Below are 27,456 nucleotides of genomic sequence, written 5' to 3'. Positions count from 1 at the left end.
GACCTTGACAGATTAGAGAACTGGGCCAAAACAAACAAGATGAACTTTAACAGGGAGAAATGTAAAGTATTGCACTTGGGCAAAAAAAATTAGAGGCACAAATACAAGATGGGTGACACCTGGCTTGAGAGCAGTACATGTGAAAAGGATCTAGGAGTCTTGGTTGACCACAAACTTGACATGAGCCAACAGGGTGACGCGGCAGCTAAAAAAGCCAATGCAATTCTGGGCTGCATCAATAGGAGTATAGTATAGTAATAGTGCCACTGTATTCTGCTCTGGTCAGACCTCACCTGGAGTACTGTGTCCAGTTCTGGGCACCACAGTTCAAGAAGGACACTGACAAACTGGAACGTGTCCAGAGGAGGGCAACCAAAATGGTCAAAAGCCTGGAAACGATGCCTTATGAGGAACGGCTAAGGGAGCTGGGCATGTTTAGCTTGGAGAAGAGGAGGTTAAGGGGTGATATGATAGCCATGTTCAAATATATAAAAGGATGTCATATAGAGGAGGGAGAAAGGTTGTTTTCTGCTGCTCCAGAGAAGCGGACACGGAGCAATGGATCCAAACTACAAGAAAGAAGATTCCACCTAAACATTAGGAAGAACTTCCTGACAGTAAGAGCTGTTTGACAGTGGAATTTGCTGCCAAGGAGTGTGGTGGAGTCTCCTTCTTTGGAGGTCTTTAAGCAGAGGCTTGACAACCATATGTCAGGAGTGCTCTGATGGTGTTTCCTGCTTGGCAGGGGGTTGGACTCGATGGCCCTTGTGGTCTATTCCAACTCTATGATTCTATGATTCTATGATTCTAACCCATTAAAAATACCAAAATCGTTATTCATTGAATTTTAAGTTTAAAACCCCCACACCAGGAATGGTCTAATATATATTGCCCATAACCACAAGCACCCCCCACTGCACACAATAAATAAACAAATAATTTAATTAATACCCAGAAATGGAGGGAGAGAGCTGGAGAGTTCTCATGGCTTGTGAGGGCAGAGACTGGAGGTGCAGCAGGGGGTTGTTTATGCTACTCAACCCCCCCCCCACCGGACAGTTAATGTGCATAGAAGAGCAGCAGAAGCAGCAACTTTCCCCACACATCCTCCAGTCAGCCCCCAAAATTCCAGATGTGTGTATTTTAGGTGCAGAATTTTTTATCTGGAATGGAGGGAGAGCAGCAGAGAGTACTCCCCACTTACCCAATTTTTTATTTATGTATGTGAGCCACTTGAACATAACCCCCAAGTAAGTGGGACTCACTGTACTGAAATCTCTGAGACTGGTTCATCATGACAGTAGCAACTCTACTGAAACCTCACTGAGAGGAAAAAATATAGAAAGGAATGAGACTTAAAAAAAAAATGCCGCTCAGTGTATTGTTTTTTCTTGTTCAGTTTCTAATCAATTACCCTCTGAATTTCTAGTCAGGTCTCAATATTTTATGGTACTGATGGTTTCCAAAATAATGCTTAGGGTTAAAACAAGATGAGGGGCTCCTGTCTCCGAGAGACGACAGGGGAGTTTAGAAGAAAGTGCACATAGGAATCGCAACATGTAAAATATAACAGAATTTAATGGTGTGGATACGGAGAGATTACATTGCTCATAGTTTGGTGGGAAAAAACCAAAGGATGAAAGGATAATTTACTATTTCCTCTTTATTAACTTCTCCTTGCTGTTCAGATCAGGCCTCAACACAATGATGTAGCATTTGGGAGCAAAGATGGAGCCCAGTAAACCAGCACTGGAGGCCAAGATGGAGAAGATCTCCACAGCCACCATGTATTTCCCCTTGGTGCTCAGGTAGACCGGAACAAAGGAGATCCAAACACTACAAAACAAGAACATGCTGAAGGTGATGAATTTGGCCTCATTGAAGCTCTCAGGCAGTTTCCTGGCAAAAAATGCTACAACAAAGCTGATAATGGCCAAAAAGCCCATGTAGCCCAGGACACAGTAAAACAGGGCAACTGACCCTTCGTTGCAGCCTAGAATGATTTCTCTCATCATTGAGTGCATGTCAGAATCAGGAAATGGGGGAAAGATTCCTAACCACACAGTGCAAATGGCAGCTTGAATAAGAAAACAAGAAAACACAATGGCGCTTGCCAGTCTTTTCCCCACCCACTTCCTCATTCTGGATCCTGGTTTGGTGGCCACAAAGGCCAGAACCACCATGATAGTCTTGGCCAGCACACAAGAAACAGTCACTGTGAAAACAAGGCCAAAAGCCATTTGTCGGAGAAGGCAGCTCACTCTTTCTGGATGGCTGAGGAAGATCAATGGGCAGAGGAAGCAGAGCAGGAGGAAAGTGAGGAGAGTGTAGGTGAGGTCCCGATTGTTTGCTCTCACAATGGGTGTGTCCTGATGTTTAATGAAGATGACTAGGACCACCAGTGTGAGGAGAGAGAGAGAAAGAGCCAACAATGCTAAGCTCATCCCCAGAGGCTCTTTAAAAGACAGGAAGCTGATGGTCTTTGGAATGCATTGTGATTGTTTCATGTTGGTATAATGATCTTCTGGGCACGCAACACAGTCAACCATGTCTGGAAAGAAAATAATACATTCAGATTTTGGATGTATTGGAGAGCAACTGCTAACGGTGCGAGTATGGAATGGATAATGTTAAATTAGAGGTATCTCACATATTTCCAGAATAACCAGAATGAACATGATGCATGAGAACTCCACCTCAACACTTTGTGTTGGTTTAGGTGGAGTGTCCTATGATAGCTTGCTAACTCCACATAAACCACATTTTTGTTGTTCAGAACAGGTACAGGCCATGTCCTTTCTGCACAGGGGTTCCATTCCCAGCCCGTTCCACCCCCACGCCCTATGCTGACCCCATTCCACCCCGCCCAGGTATGTGATCACGCATCAATCAGACGCATGTTTGTTTGTTATTGCGTGAACTAAGACAGGTGTCTCCTACCAAGTCATATCACTGGTGCATTGGATTCAAAATTGCCTGTGTCTTTATATCTACTGTATTTTAACCTGTGACAAAGATTAGATCATGGGTGACAAACAGATTCTTTTTAGGTCCATAATCCTTTATGGGGGCTGTCTGCCAATAGGTATGGAGGAGAAATTTGGTTTTTATGCCACTTGAATGGGAAAGTTATCTAAATTGAACTCCTTGTAACAACACGTTAATCAAAGTACAGATGCCCTCAAAAATGTTTACTTCTTTAAACATTTGTGATGTAGTTCTCCATTCAAACAATACATACAAAAATGCACACGTTACCCCAGATTTATTTATCCTTTTCCTCAACTTCTAACATGACTTATTTCTGAAAAACATATATCCTGATTCTCTTACCCTTCTGGGTCGAAATCTTGCCTTGAGGACATGGAGCACAATTATAGCAGCAGAATGGCTCCCCCTCCTTCTTTTCCTTCCTGGAACCAGGGGGACAACTTGGGTTGCACACAGAAAGGGGTGGCATCTCCCCATTGAAATAAACACATAAACATTTTAGCACCCAGAAATTATTAGCACTTTTTGTTTCCTTTTTCTTCCAACCAACAGTAAAAAGGTAAAGGTAAAGGTACCCCTGCCCGTACGGGCCAGTCTTGACAGACTCTAGGGTTGTGCGCCCATCTCACTCAAGAGGCCGGGGGCCAGCGCTGTCCGGAGACACTTCCGGGTCATGTGGCCAGCGTGACAAAGCTACTCTGGCGAGCCAGCGCAGCACACGGAAACACCGTTTACCTTCCCGCCAGTAAGCGGTCCCTATTTATCTACTTGCACCCGGGGGTGCTTTCGAACTGCTAGGTTGGCAGGCGCTGGGACCGAGCAACGGGAGCGCACCCCACCGCGGGGATTCGAACCGCCGACCTTTCAATCGGCAAGCCCTAGGCACTGAGGCTTTTACCCACAGCGCCACCTGCATCCCTGTCCAACCAACAGTAGGAAGACACTAAACTACTGTACTTATTCCCGACTCAGTGCCAGCTACTGATTTCTTTTTCATTGGTTTAAAATAAAAATAAAAAAATAGTAATGCTGAAACTTACCATGTTGGAGTCCCTTTCAGGCATTCAAGAAGAATGCATGAGGATGCAAAGGGGAAGAGGATTGGAGATTCACTTTCACCAGCACTGCCCCTATTGTCCCCATACAAAATATATTACCTGCTCCACCCCCTATTTTCCAATCATAGCATGTATAAAACAATTGTGCTTCTTGGAGAGGACAGAAACATACTGTATTTTTCGCACCATAGGGCGCACCTAGTTTTTTGACGGGGAAATCAATTAAAAAAATACCCCCCCCAGCCCCAAAGAGCAGCTTACAGGCTGCGCACAACCTCTCCCTGCCGGAAGGATTGCGCGCGGCTATGGAACAAGCCAAGGCAGCTAGCGGGATGGATCCTGCTGGCTGCCTTGGCTTCCTCTTTAGCCCCACGCAATCTCTCCCTGCCGGAGGGATTGCGCGCGGCTATGGAACAAGCCAAGGCAATGAGCGGGATGGATCCTGCTGGCTGCCTTGGCTTCCTCTTTAGCCCCGTGCAATCTCTCCCTGCCAGGAGAGGCTGCGCAGGGCTAAAGAAGCCATAGCCCCGTGCAGCCTCTCCCTGCCGGAGGGGTTGCGCGCGGCTATGGAACAAGCCAAGGCAGTGAGCGGGATGGATCCCGCTGGCTGCTTTGGCTTCCTCTTTAGCCCCGCGCAATCTCTCCCTGCCGGAGGGGTTGCGCGCGGCTATGGAACAAGCCAAGGCAGTGAGCGGGATGGATCCCGCTGGCTGCTTTGGCTTCCTCTTTAGCCCCGCGCAATCTCTCCCTGCTGGGAGAGGCTGTGTGGAGCTAAAGAAACCATAGCCCTGTGCAGCCTCTCCCTGCCGTAGGGGTTGCGCGCGGCTATGGCACAAGCCTGCATTCGCTCCATAGGACGCACACACATTTCCCCTCAATTATTGGAGGGGAAAAACTGCGTCCAATGGAGCGAAAAATACAGTACTCCAAAGAATGAGCTACAAACTTGGAGACTGTGTGGAGAGTGATCTTGTGCTCAGGTCTAACTTGTAGGTTTCCCACAGGATCATTTTCTGTATAAAACCACAAATATCTACCTTATACAGTAACAACTGAAACAATATCACCGCCAGTTCAAAAGGCCAGAGATACTTTAATCTGACAAAAAACTGGGGGAAGAGGAATGTTTTCACCTGGCACCTAAAGAAATTTAGGTTTGAGTCTTCCTCAATCTAAGAAATCAATTTCCTCATTGCACTGTTGGTGAGAAAAACAGCTGCCCACAAACTCCATAGTCCCTGCTTCCTTCCCATCAGAGCAACCAACACCTCATTCTTGACAAGAGACTCATGAAATACCCTGGGATAGAGAGACACACAAGGTAACAGTCACTTGTACACCATATCCAGATGCAGGACAAGACTGGCCATGGGTGTTATCCTGGAGAAGATGGGTCATTGGCCTGATCCAGCAAGCTCATCTTACGTTCTTATGTAGTGCAGAGGAAAATCTAAAAGTGCAATACCATTGTTTTCCTATATCTCATGGATGTAGGAAGTATGCCCCACCTGGTGAAAGTTTCAGGTTCAGAACAGATCTCCAGAACGAATTAAGTACCGTACTTAACCTGAGGTACCACTGTATTCTTACACAGTGCAGAGAAAAAAATGTTTAGAATCTGGCTGGAAAGGCAGGTATGTGCTGGACTGATGATCTGTAAGTAGAATAACATTCTCTTTTCCTATATCTCATGGATGTAGGAATACTGCCCCACCTGGTGAAAGCTTCTGTGCCAAACCATTCTGTTGTCATCAATGGAAATTTGCTGGCCTGGAATGGCTTCCACATCCACCCTTCCAACCTTGACCCTCATGAAGGAGTTATTTGGAAAAGTGACCAGGTTGGTAATGTCAAAGCCAGATTCTACTTCCCTGCTCTCACCAAAAGATACAGTTTCTCCAGCAGAGTTGTTGAAGGAGACAGTCCTAAGGAAGGGATGGAGCTGCATTGGAAGAAAAATAGTAACTGTGAAGTAATGCATATGTCTCTCCTTACTGACACTCAGGATGCCTCCAGTTTGTCTATACTTGCAGGAATTGCTATAAAAACCTAATCTGTTCCGGAGAAATAATTCGTAAGGCGAGCATTTGCCTTCTCGGGTGACGATTTCTATCGTTTCTTGTGGGGGAAATCCCAATACATTCCTCACTAAAATAAAAAAAAAACAGCATCCTTTCTGTTCCCACTGGTTGGATATCTCCTGCTTCTAAGGAAATGGTAGGGTAATCAGCACGCTTGAGCCTAATTAATGCACAAGGTGCTTGATGCCACAGAGGAGGTTGTCCTGCCAGGCTTGGCCAATGTCACTTCCCCTCAGCTTGGAGGAAATGGTCAACAAAACCTTTGGTTCCACTCAGTCTACATTTGAATGATGTTCCTGTGGAGCTCTGAGCTGCTCCCTCAAACCAGTTTCCTATGTTTCAGACAAGAATGGAGTCTGAAACCAGTATTTTCTATACCAATATTTTTGGACCTTTAACCATTTTGTAACCCAGCTATGTTTGACTGCCTGCAAAACTGACAGCCATATGAAAAAGCACATGAATCTGGCCTTTGAAGAGTTTTGTATGTAAACAATGTATAACTTACTAATTGTGTGGTCTATCCTTGTGCTAAGTAAGTGGGATGCTTTGGGATTGACTTAAAGGGCACATTTTAAGATTTTAACACCTAAATTTCATGCCTTTATTTGCTGCATGAGTTGCAATATTAAATCTCTTCTGGGTTCTCTCACGAAGGAGTCCAACAAGAATGATAGTTTAGCAAGCTAAGTAAAAAGTAAAAAAAAAACAGGTTTAAAGTCCTCTTCCTTGCTGTTCCCCATCTCATTTCCATAGCCAAAGATACTTTTTTCTCCAGCTCCACCTGCATTTCCTTGCCAGGTCTCTCCTACTCGTCTCAGTCTAGGCTGGGATCCTCCCTGTAACTTGTGTGCAGTGAAGCTGCTTTGGAAGAAGCAGCACAGTGCAGGATTGGATCCGCCTTCACTAACAGTTTCTCTGCACACAAAGGAAGTTGCTCACAAAAAAGTGGGACAGGTCTGGTACTTCACTGTCTTACTCCATGAGTAGCTTTTCTGCACACAAGGGGAGAATGTGCTCTTTCACTGGAGCCTGAAATTTTTCAGGGTACTGTTTTGCATATCACAGCCTATGTCAAATAAATTATATCTCATGATAGGCATTACCTGCCAAGGCCAAAGCTCCCGCATCTCTCCTTCCACCGCTAATTTGTTTTTGGTCCTAGACAAGAACATGGCATGTAAAGCATGTGCTGTTGCATAGACAGCATTATAGAGACTGTAGCTGTGGCCAGTCATGCTCATCTCAAAACCAGATGAAGGGAGATTCTCCAGCTTCTCCTCACCAGTGCAGGTTCCACTGGCCTGCTCCTCTGTATTGGAGTTTGGAAATAAACAGAGAAAGACTTGTTCCCAGAGCTCCTTGACAAAGCCATTTCCATTTGCCGCAAAAGGATTTTGTGCCTCAAGAAATGCTTTGAATCCTTGCACCACATTTGAATGAACTGTAAAGCAGAGGGAACCCTGGAAGACTTGCATATCCAGGTTCATTTGATAGGTCCTTGCTGTGAAATCCTGCTGTGCTGTCAGAATCCACACCTTGCCCACAGATGTCTTGGTCACATTTTCCAATTCACCAATTGCTACGATTTCTCTCAAGGTAAGCATGGACTTTATTCCCCCATAGAAAACCACCACCTTGGCTTTACTTTCCATAATAGCTTGATAAATTTGGATCAAGTCTGGAAACATGTCATAATACTCAGCCAAATGTATCATTTTCAGGATTGTCTCTGAGAAGGCCAAGCAAATGCCTTTCTGGGAGAGCAGAGGTTTCAGGGTCTGAATAAATCTCTCTCCACCTTCACTTTCTCTAGCAAGCAACCCAACCCACGTCCAGCCAAAGTGCAGAAGTAATTCAACAATCCCAGTGTACTGATGGGCTTCATTGGGCACCATCTTGTAGAAATAAGTGGTTTGGCTTTGACCAGCATCCTCTGGAGAAAAGGACCCATAAGTGAGCTAAAAGGAAATAAAGGAGCATCATCTACAATTGCAGAAGGACTGGGTATGTGCACCTAGGACCTGCCTACCCAGGAGGCAAAATGAGCCAGTTGCCTTAAGAAGGCAGGTTCCAGAAAGCTGGGAAGGGTGGCAGGTTGCACCCTGTGTTTCTCAGCCTCCACCTCCTTCTTTGCCATACCTCCAATCTCAGTTTCCTGAACTCCTGCTTTCCTCTCCTCTGCCCTCCTTTTCTTTATCCACTGTGATCTCTAGGTTTTTTCTGTACTGCTGCTTTTCTCTCCCCTGTTTCTTTCATGTTGCTTCACCACAAAATTTCAACTCCTGATTTCATGGTGTCTTTCCTTCCTCTCTCAAGCCACTAACACACAGAATCCCCATCAAGTGCCACAATGTGTGGGCAGGTGACTCCTGATAGGCAGGCTTCCAGCTTTGCAAGAGAGCAGCTTTTGTCTCCAACCAGTAGGCCATGGAGCAAAGGTGAGAGGGTGTCAGCTGGTAGCATGGAATTTGGATACATGTTTTTAGGTGTGTTTGGATAAGGAACTGGGGTGAGATGAGAACTCTTCTACCATCACATTACCTTGTGAAGGGCAGAATCACTCTCTTTCGTCTCTCACAACTGTTTCTATATTACACAAATCCTTTCTGGATAGAAGAAATCATGGTGAATGTGTGAAATCCCCTAGGCAGCATCTTACCTGCGGAATCTTGTAGATGCCCAAGATGTTTGCCAGGTAGACAGAGATATCCAAGTCCAGTCCTCCAATAACTGCCACCAGGTGTTTCTGGTTGTTGCACTTGTAGTTGGGGACAAGTGTGGAGGGAAGGTTCAGAGCAGCCCAGTAGGTCATCCTTTCATCGAAGTAACTGTCATAGATGTGGAATCCCAGTGTAATATTAGGCAAGATCTTGGGGTTCTCATTGATCTCCTGGACAGCAAATACCAAGGCCAGAATATGCTGGTAGTTCTTTGGCACAATACTGCAACAAGAATTTTATGCTGTATCATTGAGAGATGTGCTATGCATGTTTTTCAGTGGGCTCTTTATGATTCTTGAGTATTTTAGTGTAAATTTTGCCCTAATATACACATATCTGCAGAACAATTTCCCCTAAAAGAGCAGAATTTTAGCTTAATGTAGGGTTCATTCAGACTTTCCCAATCCTGCCATTTTCCCCCACGAAAATCTGATCTTTACTGCTGAACTGGAACTCACACCTCCCTCATAACCTCTCCCAACTAACAGTTAACTGACATTTCTTCACTGATCACTACCTTCAGCTGAATATGGTCAGAATGTATTTAATCCAGGCCCTGTCTATAACTATTAAAGACAATTGTCTAGCCTGACTTGGATGAGAACATCAGGGGTTATTCGAGAATCACCTCAAAGGAGAGGTGAGCCTTTAATACCCCTCACACAAGAGTTTCTGAGGTGAAGATTAAGAACAGAGAAGGGCTTTCCATTTTAAACTACGGAGGTTTGATCTGTGAGTCCTCCTCTTGTTAAACTCTCCTTGGAAGAGATTTGGTGGGATGTGGGGAGGAGAGAACACATCAACAAGACCAGGCTCTCTCATCTCACTGACACATTCAGATCTGCATTTCCCTTCAGTGGAAGTAAATCCCACTGAAATCAGGGGAACTAGCTTCTGAGGAGGCCTGGTTAGAGCTGGGGGATATTTCAGTATCATTTGACATTTGATGTCTTTACTGGGTATTAAGGCGCTGGTGGATAGTTAGCCTTTCTTTGAAGTCTTCTTTGTCAAAAGCAGCAAAGAGGTGAGAAGCAAGTCCGCCAACAATTAGATGACCAGGTTGGTAGTATTCATGTGGAATTCTGGACAGATCATGGACGGTGCAACTCGTGGTATGTTTGCACACCAGATGTGGCAGATGAAAGAGAAGGGGCACAATAAACAGCAGCATATTGAAGCAAATGTTCTTTCTCATCAAACAATCTTATTTCCATCCAGCAAATGAACCTTGCTTCACAACCAACCTCAGTACAATATTCTGCCTTATGATGAACAGCGCTTCTCTAACAATTCACAGATTAAAATCCTATTTTATAACTTGATTAAGAAAATAGTTAAACTCCTTCCCCTTCCTCTGTCCTCTCCCTTGCAAAGAATGGCAGGAAGAGGTTATAATACCCATGTTTTGACATTGGTTAGTATTCTCTGGAAATCTACTGAGACATTATCCAAGGGATACTTAGCCATGTTGAGAGTGATAATTATAGGTAAGGTAATAACAAGCTCTCTTTACATCAGGAAAATCAGAAAATGTCCCCCAAAAATAATAATAACCCTGTTACTGGTGTTTCATTCAAAGTGGTTTCTGACTGTTTATGGGACAACAAAAGGGCATGCAGAATTAAGAGCAACAAGGAAAAGAAAAATAGTGGGCCAGTCTCTTATCTGAGCCTCCTAAAATTTCTCTGACCTCCTAAAATTTCCCACCTGAACACCAGTTGATTAGTTTTCTGACAATTATACTGAGACGAAGGAATGGTGAAAAGGACAACTATTTGTTTTCCTGATAGAAAAGCACCTCACAACTCTTTGGTGGGAGTAATATATAGAAGTAATAAGTAGTGAATGGTGATATTATATTTTCTAATAAAATGGTACTTAATTTCACTTACGTTCAAAATGCTTTTACTCCAAAATATTCATTCAGAAGCATTCTGCCCATTGTATAACAATAAACCCATTAAAAATACCAAAATCGTTATTCATTGAATTTTAAGTTTAAAACCCCCACACCAGGAATGGTCTAGCATATATTGCCCATGACCACAGGCACCCCCCACTGCACACAATAAATAAACAAATAATTTAATTAATACCCAGAAATGGAGGGAGAGAGCTGGAGAGTTCTCATGGCTTGTGAGGGCAGAGACTGGAGGTGCAGCAGGGAGTTGTTTATGCTACTCAACCCCCCCCCCCACCGGACAGTTAATGTGCATAGAAGAGCAGCAGAAGCAGTAACTTTCCCCACAAATCCTCCAGTCAGCCCCCAAAATTCCAGATGTGTGTATTTTAGGTGTAGCATTTTTGATCTGGAATGGACAGAGAGCAGCAGAGAAGACATTCAAAGAGTTTTAGAGGGTGCTCCTGACTTATTCAATCTTCATTTATGTATGTGGGCCACTTGAGCACAACCTCAAAGTAAGTGGGACTCGCTGTACTGAAATCTCTGAGACTGGCTCATCATGACAGTAGCATAGCCACTTCCAACCTCTGGAGGAGGTGTTGTTGCGGGCATCACACCCCCAACACATGCGCAGAGGCTGGCTTCCAGCCCCATGCGATCTGGGAAATCCTCGGCCGCGTCATCCCCGGGCCAGCCAATCACCTGGCCCAGGGGGTGTGCCTTGCCTCATTTAAGGCAAGCGAAGGCCAGGAATCTCCCTCTTTGGCTGCTCAGCTGCGTTGGTTTCCCACCCACCCACCCTTCAAGGTTCCTCTTTTGACCTTGCTATGAACCTCGGTTGGTCGCCGTTAAGGGGCCTGGTAGGATTTTTTTCCACTTGGCAAATTGGCACCAGCCATTTGGTTTTTCGCCTACCTCGTAACAAATCATCACAACTTTCTAGGCTTTGGCGGTTAGGCACTGGTATGGGTATTGTTATGCAGATGTATGGGGGGGAGCACCATCACCTCCCCCGGATACTGAAGGGTAGTCCAGTAAAGGATTCCGGGGGGCGTGTCCCCGTCCGAAGCCTATGGAGGCCAGGCCCAAGGCACGCCCCCAAGCGGTGTCCTCGGGGGAGTGCCTAGCTGATGTGCATCAGCAGGGCTCCCCTGCTGATGTTAACCCTTCCCGGTCTTCAAGCAATCAGGCTGAAGCCGGATAGTCAATAGGACCAATGCCTAAGCCAATACCACTCATCATCTGTAGCCAATAAAGTTGTGACCTAATTATAGCCTATTAACCTAAATTACTGTGTCCTGTGTCTTTATTTCTACTGGTGGGAGGCGGGATCTCACCACGCAACTCTACTGAAACCTTAGTGAGAGGGAAAAACCTAGAAAGGAACAAGCCTTTTAAAAAAATGCCTCTCAGTATATTGTTTTTTCTTGTTCAGTCTCTAATCAATTACGCTCTGAATTTTTAGTCAGTCTCAATATTTTATGGTACTCATGACAGTTTTTTGGTTTCCAAATAAGCCTTAGGGTTAAAACAAGATGAGGGGCTCCTGTCTCCGAGAGACCACAGGGGATTTTAAAAGAAATTGCACATAGGAACTACAACATGTAAAATACAACCTAAGTGGATGGTGTGGATAAAGAGAGATTAAATTGCTCATAGTTTGGTGGAATGAAAGGATAATTAATCCAAAGAATGAAAGGATAATTAATTATTTCCTCTTTATTAACTGCTCCTTGCTGTTCAAATCAGGCCTCAACACAATGATGTAGCATTTGGGGGCAAAGATGGAGCCCAGTAAGCCAGCACTGGAGGCCAAGATGGAGAAGATCTCCACAGCCACCATGTATTTCCCCTTGGTGCTCAGGTACACTGGAACAAAGGAGATCCAAACACTACAAAACAAGAACATGCTGAAGGTGATGAATTTGGCCTCATTGAAGCTCTCAGGCAGTTTCCTGGCAAAAAAGGCCACAACAAAGCTGATCATGGCCAAAAAGCCCATGTAACCCAGGACACAGTAAAACAGGGCAACTGACCCTTCGTTGCAGCCTAGAATAATTTCTCTCATCATTGAGTGCATGTCAGAATCAGGGAATGGGGGAGATGTTCCTAACCACACAGTGCAAATGCCCACTTGAATAAGAGAACAAGAAATCACAATGGAGCTTGCCAGTCTTTTCCCCACCCACTTCCTCATTCTGGATCCTGGTTTGGTGGCCACAAAGGCCAGAACCACCGTGATCGTTTTGGCCAGAATACAAGAAACGGTCACTGTGAAAACAAGGCCAAAAGCCATTTGTCGGAGCAGGCAGCTCACTCTTTCTGGAGGGCTGAGGAAAATCAATGGGCAGAGGAAGCAGAGCAGGAGGAAAGTGAGGAGAGTGTAGGTGAGGTCCCGATTGTTTGCTCTGACAATGGGTGTGTCCTGATGTTTAATGAAGATGGCTAGGACCACCAGTGTGAGGAGAGAAAGAGAAAGAGCAATCAATGCTAAGCTCATCCCCAGAGGCTCTTTAAAAGACAGGAAGCTGATGATCTTTGGAATGCATTGTGATTGGTTCCTGTCTGGATAGTGGTCCTTTGGGCATGCAGCACAGTCAACCATGTCTGGAAAGAAAATAATACATTCACATTTTGGATGTGTTGGAGAGCAACTATTAATACTGCGAGTATGGAACTCATAATGTTAAATGAGAGTTATTAGAGTTATTTCCAGAGTAACCAGATTGAAAGTGATGCATGAGAACCCCACCTCAGAACATAGCTGTCAACGTTTCCCTTTTTTAAAGGGAAATTCCCTTATTCCAAATAGGATTCTTCACAAGAAAAGGGAAAAATTGACAGCTATGCCTCAGAACTTTTGTTGGGTTATGTGGGGTGCCCTGTGATGGCTTGCTAACTCCACATAAACCACTTTTTTATTGTTCAGAACAGGTACAGTCCATGACCATTTTGCACAGGGGTTCCATTCTCAGCCCGTTCCACCCCCACACCCTCTGCTGACCCCATTCCTCCCCACCCTGGTGTGCGATCGTGCATCAATCAGACGTATGATTATTTGCTATTGCCTGAACTAAGACAGGTGTCTCCTACCAAGTCATATCACTGGTGCATTGAATTCAAAATTGCCTCCTGTATTTTAACCTGTGACAAAGATTACATGATGATGACAAACCAATTCTTTTTAGGAGTGGGTCCCTAATCCTTTATGGGGTCTATCTGCCAACAGGTATGGAGGAGAAATTTGGTTTTTATTCCACTTGAATGAGAAAGATATCTAAATCTCACTCCCTGAATCATTACACTGGTCAACAACAAATTTGTTGTCTGCGTTTTTTCAGTTGATTTAGACATTGGTTTTGCTCAATCAGGTCAAGTTTTTGAGCTATGGCCACATGTCATTTTTTACGTTTTTGTTCACATGTACGCTTGTGTGGAGCATTTTAGAAGAAGTTGGTGGGGGTAAAATGCCATGTCGAATAATTATTTTGATTGGAAATGATTATTTTAATGACAAGAAGTATTCAGGTCCGATAGTTCTGGGTGATTATGTCGAAAAGGGATCAGTTTGAAGTCATAAAACCTTGAAATCTTCCATAAATTGGTGCGGCTCCATAAATTGGTGGGATCAACAGAAAGAACCGGAGCAGCCTCAAGTATCCTGATCTTCAATCAGCACGTCGTCCTGTAGCTCATTGTGATGAAATTCCAGTGCCTATCTTCGGAGAACTTCCTGACATTGGTGACGAAGATGCCTCCAGTGTTGAAGGACATGAAGAAGAAGTGGTTCTTGAAGATGATGCTCCACATCCATTTTCCCAAAATGAGTTGAATGATCTAGTTCACGACCTCAGCTTGTCAAAGGACTCTGCCGAACTGTTGGCATCCAGATTGAAGGGAAAAAAACCTCCTCTCTGACAGTGCTCGCATCAGCTTCCTCTGCAACAGGCATCAAGAGTACCTCCGTTTTTTCTCGGAAGAGAAGGACTTGGTGTACTGTGCAGATATTGCGCAGCTTCTGCTCAAGCTTGGAGTGCCACAGTATGAACCCAAAGATTGGAGACTGTTCATTGACAGCAGCAAGCAATCACTGAAATGTGTTCTGCTACACAACGGCAACCAGTTTGCCTCTATACCCCGGCTCACTCGAGTACACTGAAGGAGAACTATGAAGCGGTGAAGTATATGCTGGAGAAAATTGGTTATGATCAGCATAAGTGGTTTATTTGTGTTGACCTGAAGATGGTGAACTTTTTGTTGGGACAACAGTCTGGCTTCACCAAGTACCCATGTTTTCTGTGCATGTGGGATAGTAGGGACCGTGTCAGCATTACACGAAGAAGGACTGGCCTGTGTGGGAGGAATTGGTGCCTTGCAGAGAAAGGAACATCATCAACGACCCTCTGGTGGACAGCGACAGAATACTCTTCCCACCGCTGCACATCAAGCTCGGCTTAATCAAGCAATTCACCAAGGCTCTGGACAAGGATGGTGACTGCTTCACTTACTTGTGCCAGGCTTTTCCAGGATTGACCATGGAGAAGTTGAAAGCTGGCATCTTTGACGGTCCTCAGATCTGTCAGCTCATCAGAGATCCAGAGTTTGGAAAGTCAATGAACGAAGTGGAACTGGAAGCGTGGAAGGCATTTGTTCTGGTAGTTAAGAACTTTCTTGGCAACAATAAGGCCAGAAACTACGCAGAACTTGTCAACAACATGCTGACTGCTTTTAGAAACCTGGGCTGCAACATGAGTGTCAAGATGCACTACCTATTTTCACATATGGACCGGTTTCCTGAGAACCTGGGTTCAATGAATGACGAGCAGGGGGAGAGATTCCATCAGGACATGAAAGAGATGGAGACCAGGTATCAAGGTCGCTGGGACGCAGTCATGATGGCTGACTACTGTTGGACTCTGAAGAGAGACCTCCCTGCTGCTGAGCATTCCAGGAGTTCCAAGAAATGGAAGTTCAAGCCCTGAAGTTTGAAAAATGGTGAAGCAACATGCAATTTACCTGTACTTACCTTTATCAATGCCCACCATTCAGTTTACAGTAAACCTGACCTGATGGAGAGAAACGGATGCCATTTCCTGATTCAGCAGTGCAAAAATACCCTAAATCAGTTGTAGAAATCTAGACAACATTCAAAAAGTAAAAAATTGTTACCCAGTGTTATATATCCTGTGTCTCTTACCCTTTTTGGATGAAATCTTGCCTTGAGGACATGGAGCACAACCATAGCAGCAGAATGGCTCCCCCTCCTTCTTCTCCTTCCTGGAACCAGGAGGACAACTTGGGTTACACACAGAAAGGGGTGGCACCTGCCCATTTAAATAAACAGATTAACCGTTTAGCACACAGAAGTAAGTAGCGCTTTTGGTTTCTTTTTTCTTCCAGCTGGCAGTAGGAAGACACCAAACTACTTATTCGAAACACAGTGCCAGGCTACTCATTTGGCTCTTCATGGTTTTTTTAAAAAAATAAACATAAATAATGTGGAAACTGACCATGTTTGAGCCCCTTTCTGGCATTCAGAAAGAATGCATGACAGCTGAAATAGGGAAGGGGATTGGGGCTTCATCTTTGCCAGTCCTGCCCCCTTTTCTCCCCATATATAAAGTAATAGCTTTTACACCTCCAATTTTCCAATTGCAGCAATCATGCTTTGTGAAGATGACAGAAGCGTAATGTCAGGGAACCGACATCAGAGACTAGCGGAGAGGGAAGTCGCCCCAATGATGCAGGGGAGGGAACTAGCAAGGAGAGAGAGAGAGCTTCCGCTGGGGAAGGAAACCAAGGTGACACCAGGAAGAAAGGGGAGGCTGAGAGTACTTCGGAGGGAAGGCTCTGAGACTCTTCCAGTGAGATCAGTGGGGAGAGTGCAGGACCTCCGCTTGGCACGCCTACTCTGCGCAGAAGGCTTCCGCGCAGAGAAGCTAGGAGGAGACTGGCTGTCAAGGAATTTTTATGTTGGAAGAAGTTCAGGAAACACCCACTGACGGATTCTGCCAGTGATTGAGACAGTCGTGTTGTAAGAGGCTGTCAAACCAGGGAAAGGTTTAGCTATACAACTCGCTTGGAGCAGTTTGGAGTTTACGCATAAGCAACCCCAATTCCCATTACAGCAATCCGTCAGTCCCCTAAGTTGCTTGTGCGCAGAGAAGCAGGGGCAGCATCATGAGTCAAACCGGAGGAGCCGGCGCCGGAGAGGGGGGCAGAGGAGGACCCACTCTGGAGGAGAGAAACAGAGAGTTGGAGCAGCAACTGGCCCTACTCGCGGCGCGGCTGGATGAAAGGCGGACTCAGGATGCCCAGGGGAAGCCCACCCCCATCGCAAGGAAGGTACCGGGACTAGTGCAGAAGTTTGGGGGCAATCCCAGAGACTATAATGCATTTAAGACAGAAGTGCAGTACGCGCTGGACCTGCAGTATGATGACTTTGTAGACGATGGGGGAAGGGTGGCTTTTGTGGTAGGGCATCTGGAAGGGCGCGCCAGAGATTGGATCAGACCCTTGATGGCGTCGGAGAATGCTGCCTTGAAGGATTTGAGAAAAAAATTTAGCGCCATGGACCATATGTTCTTGAGTGATGTGGAGCAGAGCGTGACCCGCAAAGAACTGATGGGGTGCAAACAAGGGAACCAATCAGTGAGAGAGTACTGGTCGCGATTTGCTATGCTGATCCATAGACTTGGGTGGGAACTGGGTTCTGCACCAGTGCAAATGTTATTTGAGGAAGGCTTATCCCCTTGGGTAAAAGATGAACTTTTGCGTGCGCCCCGTCCGGAATCGATGGACCAGCTGACCAAAATGGCGCTTGCTGTGGGAGTACGTCAAGAGGCGCGTGCTCTAGAAAGGCGGGAAGGGAGAGAAGAGCGTTGGTATGACAACCGCATTCCAGACGTGCCGGAGCAACCCGCGCCGCCCGCGGAACCAATGGAGATTGGAGGAGTGCGCGCGCGCGGGGTTTCAAACTCCAGCGAGGTTCGCAAGAAGGAGGGGAAAACGACAAAGAAGTGCTTTCTCTGCCAGCAGCCGGGACATTTTGCCAGAGTCTGCCCTCAGAAAAAGGCATGGCAAGGAATGGTGGGGGCAGTTGAGGGTGAGGAGGAAAGAAATAAAGAACAGGGAAACGGCAATGCTTGGCTGCCAGAGAGCGGGCACAGCAGCCAGGCGAGCAACCAGTAAAGGTGCCCAAACCAGACCCTCCCCGAGCGGCCATAGCCATAGAGGTGATACTAGAACTCCCTAACGGACACCCAATTAAGGTGAAGGCGTTGCTGGATTCAGGCAGCTCTTGCAACTTTTTTAGCAGGGATTTTGCACTAGAACACAAGCTCCAAGTAGTGCCTCTAGAACACCCCTTGCAAGTAACGACCATTGATGGGAGAGAACTCCTGGGAGGGGAAGTGACCCACCAGACCCCTCCCATGAAAATGAGGGTCTCCAGACACACTGAGACAATTGCCTTTCACGTAGCCACACTAGCAGGACCACCAATCATACTGGGAATGAGTTGGCTGGCACTGCACGATCCAGTGGTGGGATGGCACCAGCGGACAGTCACCTTTGGGTCAGCTCATTGCGTAGAGCACTGCCATGGGGGGGAGACCCCGAGGATGGCAGTAGCCAGGGTGGCAGGGATGGCGGTAGGAGAAAGGGGGAGAATACCATCTCAGTACGCAGACCTGGAAGAAGTCTTCAGTGAGAAGGAGGCTGATAAACTACCCCCTCACAGGCCCTTTGACTGTCAGATCAACCTACTCCCAGGGGCTCAGCTGCCCGTGGGTAAGCTGTACGCCATGTCGGACAGGGAGATGTAGGAGTTGCGGAACTTTATTGACAAGAACCTGAAGAGGGGTTTCATACGAGAATCAAGGGCAGTGGGGGGCAGTCCAGTGTTCTTTGTGGACAAGAGAGACTCTAAAGAGCCCAGATTGGTCGTAGATTACCGGGCTTTGAACCTGGTGTCGGAACCAGTGACCTTCCCAATGCCCAGAATTGACGACATTTTGGCCAGGGTAAGGAAAGGGAAGGTCTTTACCAAGTTGGACCTTCGGGGGGTGTACAATTTGATAAGGATGAGGGAGGGGGATGAATGGAAAACCACCATGTTCACCCCTCTGGGGGCTTTTGAATACTTAGTTATGCCCTTCGGATTACAATCAGGCTCAAGCACATTTCAAGCTTTCATGCACCACGTGCTGGGGTCCCTGCTGTACAAGAATTGCGTGGCTTTCTTGGACGACTTGCTAATCTACTCGGAGAACGAAGAGCAGCATGTAAAGGACGTCAGGGAAGTGCTGAAAAGGCTGCAGGAGCACCAGCTGTGGGTCAAACTGGAGAAATGCCAATTCCACGCCCGAGAGGTGGAGTTCCTGGGTTACAGGTTGTCGGACAAAGGCTTAGCCATGGACCCAGGCAAGGTGCAAGCAGTGCTAGAATGGAAGACTCCCAAGAACCGGAAGGACGTGCAGAGGTTCCTGGGGTTTGGAAACTTCTATAGGAAGTTCATCAAGAACTTCGCCCACTTAACGGCACCCATAACCGATTGCCTCAGCAGCAAGAAGAAGTTTGAATGGACGGAAGAGGCTCAGCAGTCCTTTGAAAAGCTAGAGGGTGTTCGCTTCGGAAGAGCAACTCTTACACGTGGATCTGCAGAAGCCGATGAGGCTGGAGACAGACGCGTCAGACAGAGCAGTGGGAGCCGTATTGCTCCAGCCGGGAAATCGGGGAGAGTGGAAGCCGTGCGCCTTTTTCTCAAGGAAGCTGAACAAGTCAGAACAAAACTACACGGTGTATGACCGGGAACTGCTGGCAATTCATGAGGCTTTTCGCCGCTGGAGACATTTTCTAATAGGTGCACAGCACAAAATCCAGGTGTGCACGGACCATAAGAACCTGGAATATTGGAGGACTGCGCGAGTCCTGAACCAAAGACAGGTGCGATGGGCACAGGAGTTTTCCAAGTTTTTTTTTTGAGATTAGGTAGTGCCGGGGAAGGAAAACGTCAGAGCAGACGCTCTCTCTCGCAAACCGGAGTACTTAGAAGGAGAGGAAGTGCCGGAAGTACGTCATGTAATACCCGAGGACCGATGGGTGTGTGTGGGAGTGTTGGTAGGGAGACAAGAACTAGCCGGTTTGACGAGGGATGACCAGTACGCCCAAACCAAAATCAGGGAGATCCGAGATGCAGAAAATCAGGGGGGGGTTGAGGTTAAGGAGGGGGCTTTGTACTATAAGGGTGCGTTGTACATACCGGAAGGGGACTTGAGAAGAAGGATACTCAAACAACTTCATGACAACCCCACGGCGGGACATTTCGGTCAACACAAAACCATGTTGCTTGTCACCAGGCAGTTCTGGTGGCCAAGGGTGAGGGAGGATGTGCGGGAATACGTACGGGGATGCGAGTGCTGCCAACGAGCTAAAGGGGAGAGGGCAGCACCCGCGGGGTTACTGGAACCCTTACCCACACCAGAAAGACCATGGGAAGGGGTATCAATTGATTTTATGACCGATTTACCCAAGTCCAGGGGGAAAACAGCAGTCATGGTGGTAGTTGACTTGATGACCAAAATGCGCCATTTTATTGCTTGCTCGCATGCAGTGACAGCAGAGGAAACAGCTAGGCTGTTTGTAGATCATGTCTTCAGGTTGCATGGCGCCCCCTTGAGGGTTTTGTCCGACAGAGGCCGGCAATTTACTTCCAGATTCTGGAGGAAGCTCATGAGCCTGCTAGATGTGGAGGTTAGCTTCTCGACGGCCAGACACCCAGAGACCAACGGACAAGTAGAAAGAGCTAATAGCATACTTCAACAGTACCTACGCTGCTACGTCAACGAAAGGGAGAACGATTGGGTGGACAAACTAGCGCTGGCTGAATTTGCATACAATAACGCGGAACATGTGTCCACAGGGATGAGTCCATTCATGGCCAATTACGGGTGTCATCCCAGGGCCTTCCCAGGGGAGGGGGAGGGAAGGTGAAGTGTACCAGTGGCCGAACAATTTGTGGAAGGAATGGAGGCTTTACACCAACAACTTAAGGTTAACCTGGAGAGGGCGAAGGAAGCGTACAAGAGGCAGGCAGACAAGCACCGCAGAGAAGGGGAAATTATAAGAGTGGGGGACCAGGTGTGGTTGTCTACCCAAGGGTTACCGTTCAAAGGGGGGTGTAAGAAACTACGGCCAAGGCGATTGGGACCTTTCGAGGTAACACAACAGGTGAATCCTGTGACCTTTAGACTCAAATTGCCCACCAACATGAAACTGCACCCGGTGTTCCACAGGTCCTTACTCTCACCGTATAGGGAAGGGAGGGAATTTCTGGGACAAGAAGGAGAAACAACCAGGCATCCACGGGTGGAGGAAAGGGAACTCAGTGGTCATGCAGCTGAAATTCTCGATTCAAGGTGGAGAGGGAGGCGGGTGGAATATTTGGTGGCGTGGGAGGGGGAGCCCGAATCGGAGAACACTTGGGTTCCTGCAGAAGAGATCGGGAATGAGTATCTGCAGGAGGAGTTTCATCGCAGGTTCCCAAGGAAGCCCAAGCCATTAGGGAGGTTCTGGGAGGAGCAATTTGGCAACATGGAGGATGAAGAAGAGTTTGTGGGATTTCCCGCCTCCGAAGAGGAGGAAGGGGAGAGATCCGAGGGAGAGGAATCCGACTGGGGAGATTGGGCAGCGGAAAGAGACAGCAGCAGGTGGAGAACGGTGTTGGAATCATCTGAGGAAGAGGATAGCTCCTTCCAGGGTTTTCCCGCTTCACCGTCTCAGGGACGGACGGGGTAGGGGGAGGGGCCTGGGAGGGAGGTGGATGTCAGGGAACCGACATCAGAGACTAGGGGAGAGGGAAGTCGCCCCAATGATGCAGGGGAGGGAACTAGCAAGGAGAGAGAGAGAGCTTCCGCTGGGGAAGGAAACCAAGGTGACACCAGGAAGAAAGGGGAGGCTGAGAGTACTTCGGAGGGAAGGCTCTGAGACTCTTCCAGTGAGATCAGTGGGGAGAGTGCAGGACCTCCGCTTGGCACGCCTACTCTGCGCAGAAGGCTTCCGCGCAGAGAAGCTAGGAGGAGACTGGCTGTCAAGGAATTTTTATGTTGGAAGAAGTTCAGGAAACGCCCACTGACGGATTCTGCCAGTGATTGAGACAGTCGCGTTGTAAGAGGCTGTCAAACCAGGGAAAGGTTTAGCTATACAACTCGCTTGGAGCAGTTTGGAGTTTACGCATAAGCAACCCCAATTCCCATTACACGTAGTGCCGAAAATGATCTACAAATGTGGAGACCTTGTGGAGTGTAGTCTCACCAGCTCTGCCCATCTTGTTCCCATAGCTGTTCCACCAATGATCTTTGCATACTAAGCAGAAAGCTCTGACAGGCTGAACACACTGAGAAGCCTCCCTGTGATTTCGAATTTTCTGTTCTTATCTCAGTCCCCAAATATGAGTCTTCAGAAAGGGGTTCAACCTAATGTTCTTAGAAGCCCCCTTCACACTCCCTGCCATGCATTTTATCTTAACAGATGCATTTTCAAGTGTATTTTATGCTACCAGGTGCATTTTTCAAACCATTTTGGTCCTTTTTTTGAGCTGAGACTATACCACAAGATCGACAGAAATGTGAAACCTGAAGGATAAGCAATGATGTTCCTATATGTGTACTAGTCTGAGAGGTATAAATTTAGCCAGTTTCCATAAAATTGTAGACTCCTCCACACTTGCCTACAGTTCCTTTTTCCTTAGGATACAAGTGACTAGCATAAGCACACTTGTTGTTGTTGTTGTTGTTGTTGTTGTTGTTGTTGTTGTTGTTGTTGTTTTAAAAGAACATGAATAATGGTCTTAGGTGTCTCAGTAAAATTAGGGCTGCCATGTGTCTGGAATTTCAAAGGCGGAAGCGGCATCCTGGGGAAAGTTCTGGAGAGTGGAGGTTTGTTCTGGATCTTTGGCAAGTAAAACAAAAAAATGTGGGATTTTACTTCCTTCTCAAACACCAGCATTTCAACTGCAAGCAGCAAACCCCTTCTTCTTCCCAAGAGACTCATGAAAAGCACTTGGATGAAAAGAACCCCAAGTCAAAAGCCACATGCCATATCCAGATGCTGGACAAGATTGGCAAATGGTGAGATTCTACACTGGTTGGGCGTTGATCTGAGCCAGCAAGATCTTATGTTGTGATTCCTGCATCGTGGACCACATGGTTTGCAACTCTAAGATTCTATTACAGTGGTACCTCGGGTTACATACGCTTCAGGTTACATATGCTTCAGGTTACAGACTCCACTAACCCAGAAATAGTGCTTCAGGTTAAGAACTTTGCTTCAGAATGAGAACAGAAATCGTGCTCCCACGGCGCGGCAGCAGCAGGAGGCCCCATTGGCTAAAGTGGTGCTTCAGGTTAAGAACAGTTTCAGGTTCAGAACGGACCTCCAGAATGAATTAAGCACCGTATTTTTCGCCCTATAGGACGCACCGGCCCATAGGACGCACCTAGGGTTTTTTTGGGGGGGGGAATAAAGAAAAAAAAAATATTCCCACCCCCCAGCCGCAGCTTCAACGCACCCCGCACTCCGGGCAGCAGGCTGCTATCTGAAGCCTAGGGAGCCCTGCGGGAACTCCCGCGGGCTCCCCAGGCTTGCTGATAGCTTCCTGAAGCCTGGAGAGTGAGAGGGGTCGCTGCGCAAAAGCCTGCATTCACCCCATAGGACACACAGATTTCCCCTTCATTTTTGGAGGGGAAAAAGTGCGTCCTATAGGGTGAAAAATACGGTACTTAACCCGAGGTACCACTGTATTCTTAAACAGTGCAGAGAAAAAAATGTTTAGAATCTGGCAGAAAGGCAGGTATGTGCTGGACTGATGATCTGTAAGTAGAATAACATTCTCTTTTCCCATCTCTCATGGATGTAGGAATTATGCCTCACCTGGTGAAAGCTTCTGTGCCACACTATTCTGTTGTCATCAAGGGTGAATGGCTGGTCAGGTGTAGCCTCCACACCAACCCTTCCAACCTTGACTCTCATGAAGGAGTTATTTGGGAAAGTGACCAGGTTGGTGATATCAAAGCCAGCTTCTACTTCCCTGTTCTCACTAAAAGATACTGTTTCCCCAGCAGAGTTGTTGAAGGAGACAGTCCTAAGAAAGGGATGGAGCTGCATTGAAAGAAAAAGAGTAACTTTGAAGTAATGCAAATATCTCTCCTTTCTCACATTCAGGATGCCTCCAGACTGTCAAAACAGGGAGGTAGTGCCATGCAAATATAATCAATTTTCTGAGAACTGGTTTGTAGGGCGAGCATTCACATATTGAGCCAATGATCTCCATTGTTTCCTATGGGGAAAATCCCAAGGCATGACTGACCATGCTTGGATATCTACACACACACACACACACACACACACACACACACACACACAGACACACACACACACACACACACACACACACACACACACACACACACTGCCCAACTAGCCTGATATAACCAGCATGCTTAAGTCTAATAAAGACATAAAGGGTTTAATGTCGTTTGAAAAAGGTGTTCTGACAGACTTGGCCTATGTCCCAGCTCCTTATCTTGGGAAGAAATGGGCAACAAAGCCTATTGTTCTGCTCACTCTATATGTGAATTTCGTTTGTGTGGAGTTCTGAGCTGCTCCCTACAACCACATGGAATTAAGAAGCCTGTTTTTCATATAAGAATGTAATCTGAAACTATCAATTTCTATACCAGTAAAAAGTTTATGAACTTTTACCATTTTGTCTTCTACTTCTGCAACATTTCTATGAGTGCTGTGTTCCAAAAAACCTTTGAACTTGGAAGAGTTTTGTAAGTAAACCACATTATGACCTGCTAAGCATGTGATCTATTTATGTGCTTGGAAAGTGGGATCTTCTGGAATTCACCGGAAAGGGCATATTTTAAGGTTTTACATCCTGTATCTCCATGCTTCTGTTTGCTGAATGTTTTCCCATGCACACAAAGGAAGTTGCCCACAAAAAAACTGGAGAGTGCAGGATTGGGTCCTCCTGCTTAATGCTGTAAGCAGAACAGTCTGATTCTTCACTGAGCTGGTCCTGAATGAACAGCTTCTCCGCACACAAATGGAGAATGTGGAGATTAAAATTTTTCAGGGTACTGTTTTGCATATCTGTGATGGGATGATGAGCTGCTTGTGCGTAAAATCCTAATCCCTCAGAGTTTGGCTAAGTCCCCAAACCTCTGTCTGTGATGGAGCTCCTTAAACATGACTCCATCAATCGCTCGTTGAATCGGACAGTGGGCGTTTACGGAACTTCTTCCAGCATAAAAGCTCCTTAACGGAAACGCGTCTTCTGGACTCTCGGCGTGACAGTTTCCGCCGAGGAGTGGGTGTCCCTACAGGAGGTCCAGAAATCTCCCCGCTGCTCCCGCTTGAAGTGTCTCTGAGCCCTCCCTCCGACTCACTTTCCCTTGGAACTCCACTTCTCCCCCTGCTGGTCCCCTCCTCCGCTGAATGGTCTCTCTCACCCTCCTTGAGCCCTTTCACCTCCTTAGTCTCTGATGGCAGTTCCCTGACATCCACCTCCCCTCCAGGGCCCCCTTCACCCCCTTCCCTCCCCTCCTCTGCGGGAGGCGAGGGAGCAAAACCCCTGAAGGAACCTCCCTCATCTTCCGAAGTTTCGAACACTTCCCTCCACCTTTTGCTGTCTCCGGTTTCCAAGTACTCCTCCTCATCGGAGTCTGTTCCTCCTTCCAACTCCGATTCCCTGAATCCCTCCAGTTCCTCCTCATCGTCGGTGGTGCCAAAGTACTCCCTCCGAAACCTCGCTACTGGCTGAGGTTTTCTGGGGAACCTTTGGTGAAACGTTTCGATCAAGATCTCGTCACGGACCTCCTCTGCCTTCACCCAGGTGTTTTCCGACTCCGGTTCCCCTTCCCACGCGACCAAATACTCCACCTGATTACCCTTCCACCTGGAGTCGATGATTTCCGCCACATGGTTGCGGCTTTCCCTTTCTTCTATGGCTGGCCCCCGTGTGGATACCCCTTCACCTTCCCCCCTGTATGGTGACAGTAATGACCTGTGGAATACTGGGTGCAGTTTCATGTGGTTCGGTAACCGGAGTCTGAACGCCACTGGGTTGACCTGTTGGATGACCTCAAATGGTCCCAATCTTTTGGGTCTCAATTTCTTGCAACCCCCCTTGAACGGCAACCCTTGGGTTGATAGCCAGACCCGACTCCCCACCCTAATTGTTTCACCTTCCCTTCTGCTCTTGTCTGCCTGCCTCTTATATTCTTCCTTGGCCCTTTCTAAGTTGAGTTGGAGTTGACGATGGATCGCTTCCATTTCTTCTACAAAAAGTTCCGCGGCCGGAACACTCCATCTTTCCCCTCCTTCCCCTGGAAACGCCCTGGGGTGGCACCCATAATTAGCCAAAAAGGGGCTCATCCCGGTGGACACATTCTCAGCATTATTGTAAGCAAATTCCGCTAGTGCCAACTTTTCGACCCAATCGTTCTCTCTGTCATTGACATAACACCTCAGGTATTGTTGGAGAATACCGTTTGCTCTCTCCGCCTGCCCATTGGTCTCAGGGTGCCTGGCAGTCGAAAAGTTGACCTCTACGTGCAATAAGCTCATAAGTTTCCTCCAGAATCTGGACGTGAACTGTTTCCCTCTGTCGGAAACCACCCTCAAGGGGGCGCCATGCAGTCTGAAAATATGTTCTACAAACAATTTCGCTGTTTCTTCCGCCGTGACTGCATGTGAGCAAGCTACAAAGTGACCCATCTTAGTTAACAGGTCTACTACGACTAGTATGGCGGTTTTCCCCTGGGATTTGGGCAGATCAGTCATAAAATCTATCGACACCGCCTCCCACGGTCGTTCTGGTGTGGGTAACGGTTCTAATAACCCCGCTGGTGCCCGCCTTTCTCCTTTGGCTCTCTGGCATTGGTCACACCTTCTCACATACTCCCGTACATCCTCCCTCACCTTGGGCCACCAAAACTCCCTGGTCACCAACCACATGGTCTTGTGTTGCCCAAAATGCCCCGCTGTGGGATTGTCGTGCAGCTGTTTGAGTACTCTCCCCCTCAATTCCCCTTCGGGTATATATAGCGCCCCTCTGTAATACAATGCCCCGTTTCTTTCTTCAAAACCCCCGGGGTCTTCTCCCTCTCTCCTTAGACCTCTGAGCTTGTCCTGGGCGTACTCATCATTTACCGTTCCCTCTACCAGTTCTCTTTGCCCCACCCAGGCCGCACCACACACCCAGTGGTCCTCTGGGATAATATGTCTCTCTTCCGGCGCTCCCTCCCCCTCCAAATATTCAGGTTTGCGAGAGAGAGCGTCCGCTCTGATGTTTTCTGGACCTGGCACATAGCAAATTTCAAAATGGAATCTGGAGAACTCCTGGGCCCATCTCACTTGTCGTTGGTTGAGCACCCGTGCCGTTCTCCAATACTCCAAATTCTTGTGGTCCGTACACACTTGCACCTTATGTTGTGCGCCAATTAGTAAGTGTCTCCATCTCCGGAACGCTTCGTGAATGGCGAGTAGTTCTCGGTCATATACCGTGTAGTTCCTCTCGGATTTGTTCAGCTTACGCGAAAAGAAGGCACACGGTCTCCATTCCGACTTATTGCTCCCTGGCTGAAGCAGCACTGCCCCCACCGCTCGGTCTGAGGCATCAGTTTCCACTCTCA

The 27,456-nt window shown here is 47.1% G+C and overlaps 2 protein-coding genes across 2 annotated transcripts in view; both read right to left on the bottom strand.

Annotated features, from left to right (window-relative positions):
- Positions 1-1,555: 1,555 nt before the first annotated feature.
- On the bottom strand, positions 1,556-5,853 carry LOC128399663 (vomeronasal type-2 receptor 26-like). The gene is made up of 4 exons (XM_053361320.1): positions 5,764-5,853; positions 5,190-5,348; positions 3,334-3,460; positions 1,556-2,551 (listed from the first exon to the last, which is right to left on the bottom strand). The coding sequence occupies exons 3-4, from the start codon at positions 3,458-3,460 to the stop codon at positions 1,653-1,655; spliced, it is 1,026 nt and encodes a 341-aa protein (XP_053217295.1). The 5' UTR covers positions 5,190-5,348; positions 5,764-5,853; the 3' UTR covers positions 1,556-1,652.
- A 1,409-nt stretch (positions 5,854-7,262) lies between these two features.
- LOC128400301 (uncharacterized) overlaps positions 7,263-27,456 on the bottom strand; it is a 32,910-nt gene continuing 12,716 nt past the window's right edge. The window contains exons 4-7 of the mRNA XM_053362454.1: positions 23,687-23,914; positions 15,954-16,033; positions 8,793-9,075; positions 7,263-7,442 (exon numbers count right to left, since the gene is read on the bottom strand). Of these exons, the coding sequence (XP_053218429.1) occupies positions 7,371-7,442; positions 8,793-9,075; positions 15,954-16,033; positions 23,687-23,914 (663 nt within the window). The 3' untranslated portion in view covers positions 7,263-7,370. The remainder of the gene's footprint in view (positions 7,443-8,792; positions 9,076-15,953; positions 16,034-23,686; positions 23,915-27,456) is intronic.

The sequence above is a fragment of the Podarcis raffonei genome, chromosome 13, assembly GCF_027172205.1.
Source record: "Podarcis raffonei isolate rPodRaf1 chromosome 13, rPodRaf1.pri, whole genome shotgun sequence".
Lineage (NCBI taxonomy): Eukaryota > Metazoa > Chordata > Lepidosauria > Squamata > Lacertidae > Podarcis > Podarcis raffonei.
The sequence above is the reverse complement of the archived record's forward strand: the minus strand, read 5'-3'. Positions and strand labels throughout refer to the sequence as shown.

What these genes read in the sequence shown, in the direction of transcription:
- LOC128399663 (XM_053361320.1), bottom strand. Translation starts at nt 3,460, where the DNA reads ATGCCACCCCTTTCTGTGTGCAACCCAAGTTGTCCCCCTGGTTCCAGG. An exon ending in CAAGATTTCGACCCAGAAGG is followed by an intron (nt 2,552 to 3,333) that starts GTAAGAGAATCA and finishes TTTTCTTTCCAG; the next exon opens with ACATGGTTGACTGTGTTGCG.